This window comes from Suricata suricatta, chromosome 10, assembly GCF_006229205.1.
Source record: "Suricata suricatta isolate VVHF042 chromosome 10, meerkat_22Aug2017_6uvM2_HiC, whole genome shotgun sequence".
Classification (NCBI taxonomy): Eukaryota; Metazoa; Chordata; class Mammalia; order Carnivora; family Herpestidae; genus Suricata; species Suricata suricatta.
The window spans coordinates 4,530,477-4,538,467 of NC_043709.1; the positions used below are offsets into that span (position 1 = coordinate 4,530,477).

The window sequence follows — 7,991 nt, forward strand, 5'->3', positions numbered from 1 at the left end:
CGGCGGCACGGGCGATCGAGAAGACCCCCGCCCCCCAGGAGCGCGCCCCGGGCTCCCTGCCGGCCGCGTGGCCCCGGCGGAGCGGCCGCCGCTTCCCGGGGCCGAATCAATATTGATCCCGCGCCTGGGGCCGGGTGGCCCGGCGGCGGCCTCGGAAGCTCATTAGCGCCAGCGGTTGCCATGGTAACGAGACCCCAAGCGTCTTCAGGTTATATTTATTCTAATTATTATTATCATTATTAGTATTAGTGTTTGTTAGTCAGCGGGAGGAAAAAAGAAAGGAGGAAGAAATGCCAGCGCGTCCCGGCGCCTCCGACTGTCCTCTCTTCGGAGAGAGCGGGCGTCGGCGAGAGGGCCGGCCGGGGTCGGTGTGCGCTGCCGGCTCAGGGCCGCACCCCTGGGGCGCCGGGCCAGGGAAGGGGAGTTACATAATGTGCCGTGGGAGTCTGTCTGTGCCTCTTTGTGTCTACTCTACGTCTCTCGGCCTCTCCGATCCCCGGGCTTAGTGGCTGCCCCTGCCCCGGGAGCCCCGGAGCTGGATGGGAGGAGCAGAAAGTGCCTTGCACCCGGAATCACAGCGGGTGGCCTCTGTCTGGCCCTCTCTTCCGTGGGTGGTGACCTTGAGCAAGGTGCTTGACCCCTCAGCACCTCTGTTTCCCCGTCTGTAAAGTGGCTGGGCAGCCGCGGCCCCCTCCGTAGGTGGCTGTGAGGTCGCACTGAGAAGGCCCTGGAAGTTCTGATTGTGCGCTGGTGGCTGTGTGACCCCAGGCAGCTAGCTGCCCCTCTCTGGGCCTCAGTTCTCTAGTCTGTACAATGAAGACCCTGACCGCAGTGTGCCCAAGACCTGGTGTCCTGTGTGAATCTCATTCTGGGCTGCGACTGAAAGACTGTGGAGCCACAAGTAAGGCCCTGTTCAGGGCCAGGCTGCGGGGCCCTCCCCCATCCCCCCTGCTGTCCTCACCTGTCCGATAGTCTGAATGTGACCAGGAAGCGAGTGGCCCCGCGGAACATCCGGACATTTTCACCGACAGGCAGTCTTCAGGGTATGGTTGGAAATGGCTTTCAAAACCAGAATCAGAATAACCCTGGGGTCCCTGGTGCCAGCCCAGGACAGTCCCCACGCTGGTCATGGCTGTTCGGAACTGGAGGGTGCCCCCACCCCTGAATCTGTGACTGCTCAGGGCAGGACACCTCCCTGCCGGCAACCTGGCTCTCCAGGGAGGCTGTTTGCTCTGTCTGTCCTGACCGGGGGTTCAGCGTGGAGCAAGAGGTGGCCAGAAAGTTCTCTGTAGTCAGGTGGCCCCTGAACCTTGGGGCTCAAGGTGAAAGGCTGGGCGCAGGGGTTCTGCTGGCTTCTTTAATGTCACTGTCACACTGAGGTCCCCTGTGTCAGGCATCTGGGAGGTGCTGGACTCACAGGGAGGTCAGGAGAAGCAGTCTGGCTTGGGGCTGTGTGTGTATGTGCGTGCAAGAGAGTGTGTCAATGTGTGTGTGTGAGCGTGTGAGCCCGTGTGGTGTGAGTTTGTGGCATCTGTGGCGTGTGTCAACGTGTGTGCGGTGCGGATGTGTGAGTGTGTGAGAGCATCGTCTGTGGTGTGCGTGTGAACATGTGTTGTGCGAGCGTGAGTGTGCCCCTCACTCCTGGGTGGGGGCAGGGCCGGGGCTGCTCAGACTTTTATGGGGGGGCAGGGGAGGGGGGCCTGCCCCAGGGAGACGCAGAGCGCCACTCCCGGGTCCTGCTCTCCGTCCGTTCATTCCTTTGCTTCATGCACACATGGCTGCTGCCCTTGCTCATCGGCTCTGCCATTTGCACAGCCCCCGGGCCAGCCAGTGGGGTTGGGGCCCAGCCTGCGGGAGGCCGAGGCGGTGGGGGTGCAGGTGGGGAGGATCTGTCCTGCGGGGGGGGCCCGAGGAGGGGTGCCGGGGGAGCCTGGGCCAGAAGGCAGGCCCGAATCAGCCAGAAGGGAAGAGCAGAAGGTGTTCTGGGCAGAGACCCTCTGGGGGTGAAGATGCAGATCGGGCAGGGGGGAGGCACGGGGATGCTGCAGGATTAGAGAGACTCTTGGCAGATGGTGCAGCCTGAGCAGGCCTGGCGCCAGGGAGCTGGACACCCTCTCCCCCCCTCCCCTGCCTGGGCGAGGGGTCAGAGGCAGGGGTGGGGCAGCGAGGAGGGGAGGATGGTTGGGGTTGGAGCCTGGACACTTAGGTGGCCCATGAGTGGGTGCCCAAGGTTGGGGCAGGCAGAGGGAGGGGTAGTTGGGGAAGATAAGACGGGGCTGGTGTCCGGGGGGCACAGCCCTCCCTGCTCCCGGCCACCCTGAGGGAGAGCAGTGCCCCCGGCCAGGCCCTTGGCTTCTAAGAGAGGGAGGGAGGGAGTGGACACTGGATCTGGCCGTCTCGGCTGCCCGCCTACGATAAACTTTGGTGTGACAGGGGCAGAAGGTCGCCCCTTCCCCACAGCAGGGAGGCATTTGGTAGCAAAAGCCAGAAGGCCTACTATGTACCAGGCGCCATGCTGAACAAACATGGGGGCCCCAGCCATGTGCACCGGCCATTGTGGACACTGCCGTGCTGACGACAGAACAGCAGTGACGGGTGACCCACTGGGGTCACGCTCCCGACCAGGACACCGCTCCGCCCGGAGCCCAGCGGCTGCCCCGTGGCTGCCGTGTGGCTCCCCGATTCGGCACAGGTCTCTGGAGTCTCACCTCCTCGTCATCCTAACATTTGCCCTGCTCTGGACCGGTCCAGAGGGCGGCCCGCCTCGTGCTCCGATGCTAGGCATCACCTCCCTTCTTGGGAACGTTCTGCCTCTATTAACTCGGCCTCTGTTGGCTTGCTCCTCCCCAGCGGAGTCCCACAACAGATCCGCAGTGATCCTAGGGTGAACTGGGAGCTCCATCCCCAGCTCCCTCACCAAGTGCCTTTTCCCAGCCCAGCGGCTCTTTCTAGAAGTTACTGAAACAACGGTCAACCTCTAAGAACAGGGGGGCCTTGTTCCCCACACGCTCTTCCGTAAGGTGGAGTCTTGAACATCGGGAGCCAGCAAAAGCGAGGGGGCTGACCAGTGGCCTGGGCCGCGCCCTCCCGGGGACAGCAGGTGCTGCCAGCCCCATGTGGTCTCACCCTGCACAGAGCCTGGCAGGAAGGAAGGCCCATCTCCTCCTCTTCTCTCCCTTCCTCTCTTTTTCCGTCCTGACCCCCTGCCTGCAGCAGGCACGTTCCGTGAACCCCTTCTCTGTGTGTGAACCCCGCCCCCGCCCCCGGGGAAACAGAAGATCCCAAGGCCTCAGGCCTGTCCCCAGGGAGTCCCTGCCAGGAGATGAACCTCATTCGCGGGCTGGGACTGTGGCTCTCTGGGCGCCCCGACCCTGTGAATGTACCTCCCTTAGGGCCGCCTGTGACAAGCCCCCCCCCCCCGGCTGTGACCAGGTCAGGAGTTTTCTGGAGAGCCTTCTCTGGTGAGTCACTGGTTCTGTGAGCCTGGCTTCCCATTCAGCAATGCAGGCCATGAGGGCTGTGCAGGGAGACGTACCGGTCGGGGTTGGGTGCAGGGGACCCCACTCTCCATAGCCTGAAGTCAGGGGATCCAAGATGGGGACCCCAGCATATGTGAGGACTGTCTGCCGTGCTAGGTTAGAGGGAAGCCCCAGAGACCACTGGCGAGGGGCCTGTGAGGGATCAGGAAACTTCTCCGCTTCCCCAGATACAGATGGGGGCACTGAGGTCAGCGTGGCCCGTGACATGCTCAAGGTCATGGTGATCGAGCATCCTTGAAGGCCAAGGATATTCAGTGTTGTGATGCAGACTTGGACGGTGTTTTTCAGAGGCTCCCACCTCCCCCTCCCAGGCTGCCTGGGCTGGGGGGACCCTTAATGGTGAAATTTCATGCCCTTCAGTAAAAGGGTTCAGACCCCCCACCCCGCCCCCCAGCCCCTCGGGCCATCCAGCCAGAAAAGCAGAGGCTGAGATGAAATGCTGATGCCTCCCATCCCAGATTTCCAGACGTCAGCCGTGAATGGAGTGTCTCCTTCGCCTGCGTTCGGCCGCCTGCCCCCTCCCTCCCCCGACGGGCCGCACACTCCGATTCCCACCCATCTGTCCGCACGCACACGTCCCTCAGCAGATGCGTGCAGACTCGCCTGGAGAAATTAAGAAATAATGCATGAGTTTCCCAAATTACACCCATTTAACACTGAATTAAGTTCTGGAAGCTCTTAACCAAGCCCTGGGAGGGAAAAATTTTTTTTTTTTTAGTTCACACTTCCCTGGAAAATGAGACAAACCGTGATCTTTTAAAACCCAGCTACATAATCTGATTATCCGTCGCTGGCAAGCCTCAGAGAAAAGCCGTGCGTCGGGAAATTGGGCTGGGAAAGTTTGCCTCCTGAGCCAGATTCAAGGCTCCTCGGTGCCTGATGGGCTCAGAATAAAGTGCCACTTTCTTCGATATTGGCACAAATTAAAAATAAAGGCAAATTCCTTCCATAATCCAGCATGAGAATTTCCTCCGCAGCTCCCTGAGCTGGTTAAGGAAACGGTGGTGATTTGCTTTCACTTCGGGCTCCTTTTTCCTCATTGGGGAGAATCCTCCGTGCGCAGCTGGATTTGTAGACCAACAGAAAATGCATTTAGCGTTTGGTTTCCTTCCACGTTTCCGGGGCACCTACCCTGTGTCCGGACACAGTGCCAGGCCCAGGAGGCAAGAGACGATCCAAACAGGACCCTGCCCTGGTGGGGTTTGCAGTGAGTTTGTTGGAGGGGGGCAGAATAGAATAAAGTAGGCGTCTGTAAGGTGCCCCCCACCTGCCTGATGGGGCAGGGAGGGCTCCCTGGAGGAGGTTACTTTTGGCTTGGGTCTTGAAGGGTGAGGAGGAGTGTGCCAGGCAGAAGAGGGCAGAGGGCATTTCAGGATAAGGGAAAATCTTGAAGCGGGTCTCCCATCGGCTTGGGCTCCCAGTGGCATCTTCTGATTTTAACAGCTGCAGGTTCCTTTCTTACAAAACCCTTTCATATCCGTTACCTTCCAGCACCCGCAGGTAACCCCAAGAACAACTTCCGGGTCTCCCTTTCTCTAAGGAGAACAGAGCCCAGAGAGAGGAAGCGGGGTGCCCAGGGTCATAGGCAGACAGGGCTCTGAAACTCAAGGCTCTGCATCCCCGGGGGCTCTGTCAGGGCGAGAGGATCAAGTATAAGCCCCTAAATGGAAGTTCTAAAAATGCAATCACAGAACCGCAGACACTAATACCAAAGTCTAGAAAGTTCCCTCTCTCTTTCCCCCTGAGCTCTATTTCCCGTAGGCTATAGCTCACGCTGGGCTTCAGGACGTGGGTCCTGGCAAGCCTGCGCTAGATCTGCCAGCTCTGAGCCGCAGTCTTCACCTCCGGAAAATGGGAGAGGGCACCTCTCTGCCCGTTTGCAGGAAGCCTGGCATCACCACCGAGCCCTCCAGGCCTGGCTTTCAGCTCAGCGGGGGTCTAGCATGTCCCACCCTCCCATGGGCTTGTTTCCAAGGTCTCTGTTGTTTCGCATTTTCAGGGAGCAGGTCGGGAATGTGACATCATCTGGGGGATGACTGCCTGGAATCGAATCCCTGGGACCCCGAGGCCTTTGGGGCGTGAGCTGAGCCTCTGAGCTGAGGCCTGTCATCAGGACAAGCAGCGGAGCCAGAGGGAGGGTCCTAGCACAGACCCTTCACCCTGGACAAGTCTCCCCTCTGCTTGTTCCAAACTTTGGGACCCTCGGGGAGTCGCATCACCCCTGGGCCTCTGTTTCTTCCTCTGCAAAGTGGGTTATTGTGAGAACCAGATAAGATTTGTGGAAGGTGCCTCGTGAGCACACTCCAGTGTCTGGCCACTTATTTCACTCCTGGCCTCAGTTGCCTCCTTTGCAGAATAAGGTTGATAATGGGAATAATAAGTCACCAGGGTGGTGTTGAGCCTCACGGGTGAGAATTGTAACACTGTGGGCTCCTGGGTCAGTTACAGTGACGACGATGGTTTATGGACCCAGAACTCTTGAGGAAGCGTCAGGGCTCAGATCCAGTGACGTCACCTCTCTCAGCCTCTGTGTCCTCGTCTAGAAAAGGGGGTTAGTGCCCACTTCACAAGGTCTTTCAAGAATTAAATTGGTAAATGCAAGGAACGTGCTAGGTGCAGGGCCTGACACAGAGTTAAGCGTTTAGTAAATATTCATGCCGTTATCCTCCCCACTATTCGGTTTAATAACAGAAGCATCCGGGAGGCACACAGCAGTGAGTTTCTCTCTGTTCCTGAAGGATGGAGACCATGTCTTTCCTGATTTAGTGCTATAACCAGCTCCTCGCCGGGGTGTGCCTGGATAGGATGGACTGGGTGGATGGGCGGGCGCTGGGGTTGGATGGGTGAGTGAATGGATGGATGGATGGATGGATGGATGGTGGGTAGTGGATGGATAGATGGATGGTTGGATGGATGGATGGATGGATGGATGGATGGATGGATTGGTGGATGTGTGGATGAAGGAGTGGATGGATGAATGACCAAATGGATGGATGGATGGATGAAGGAATGAATGACAGCTCTCAGGAAACATCACAGGCCTAAGACTGGGGCAGTTGGGGAGGGGGCTTCCTTGTGAGGGCTGTGAGCCATGAGGTAGAATGGGCTTTGTAGTCATCTCTCTGTGCAAACATCTGTTGTACCCTTTCCGCGGGACCAGAGATGGTGGCCCAAGTCTGTGGCCCAGGCCACTTGGCGCACCTGACAGCGTGGTTCTGAGCAGGACAGGGCCAAGTTCAGACTGCGGCCTCCTCCCCTTCTGCTCAGCGCAGTCCCAGTGCATCTCTGGACCTCCACCGCCTCCTCCATGACACAGGAGGGAGCGCTCGCCTCCTTTGAGGGGATGCTGATGCGCAAAGACAGCGTCGGAGCGTCGTTTGTAATCTGTGAAGCTGCGAGGGAAGTCGAGGGAGGTATTTGGACTCCATCCGGCGGGGGACAGGTTGCACGGGAGGCCTTGGAGCAGGTGGCACATTGCAGGCAGACAGCTGGAGCGCCAGCCCTGGAGCCACCTGACTCCTTCCCGAGGAGGCCCGAAGGCGGGTCAGGGAAGGGGCAGGTGGAGGGCAGAGCCCGCCGAGGGCGAAGCTAGGCCTCCAGTCCGGAGGGAGGGGCTGCCTCCCACACTGGGGGAGCCCTGACCTGCTGGGGAGACGCCTGGGGCGCCACCGAACCCCTGTCCTGGGCACTTTGTAAACGGCACCTGGTGTCATCCTGGGAACATTCCGTGAACAAGGACAGGTGGCCGTCCCCACCCGTGATGTGACTGCCCCACGACCACACAAAGCAGCAAAACCAGGATTTGGACACATCCCACCCTGGGAGGCCGGATACACTTGGGGCGCCTGCAAGGGGGGGAAGGGTCCCCAGTGGCCTTGCTGAGCCACCTGCTGTCTGCCTCAGTTTGCTCCTCTCTATAAGGGGGTCCACACAGGACCTCGGAGGCCCTGGGTTTCCAAGGGGCCAGGCAGAGTGCCCCAGAAGCACCATATCCCCACTGGTCTGTCATCACCGAGCTCCTTCTCTTTGAGGGAAAGACATGCAGGGTAGCACGGCCCTGGGGGCCAGGAGGATTTGGGAGGGGCTGCACTGGCGCTGCTCAGCATCATCGGGGCCTCGAGGTCAAGGGCAGTGGTGTCTTTACTCTCCAGAACCTGGCTTGCGCTGTCACCTGTGGCCTCCTTGGCAGGGGCTCGGTGTCAGACAGGAGTGCACAAGCCCTCTGGTTAGTCACTCCAGAAGCTGCACCCAGAGCTTGAGGTCTGCAGAGAGACTGGGCACACTTGCCTGTTCTGCCCCAGGTCTGAGTCCTGCATAAGGGACCAAGAAAGTGTCTGCGATGACAGAGGTTGGAGGAGCAGTTCTGCCTGGGGAAGGCGGGGAGCAGCCAGGAGGTCTTCCCAGAGGAGATGACATCCCAGAAGGCGGCGTATGGGATGACCAGGTCAATGA

The 7,991-nt window shown here is 59.5% G+C and overlaps 1 protein-coding gene across 1 annotated transcript in view; it reads left to right on the top strand.

Annotated features, from left to right (window-relative positions):
• The first annotated feature begins 23 nt into the window (after nt 1-23).
• The window catches only part of SHISAL1 (shisa like 1), a 45,097-nt gene continuing 37,129 nt past the window's right edge, over nt 24-7,991 (top strand). The window contains exon 1 of the mRNA XM_029954096.1: nt 24-208. Within this exon, the coding sequence (XP_029809956.1) occupies nt 181-208 (28 nt within the window). The 5' untranslated portion in view covers nt 24-180. The remainder of the gene's footprint in view (nt 209-7,991) is intronic.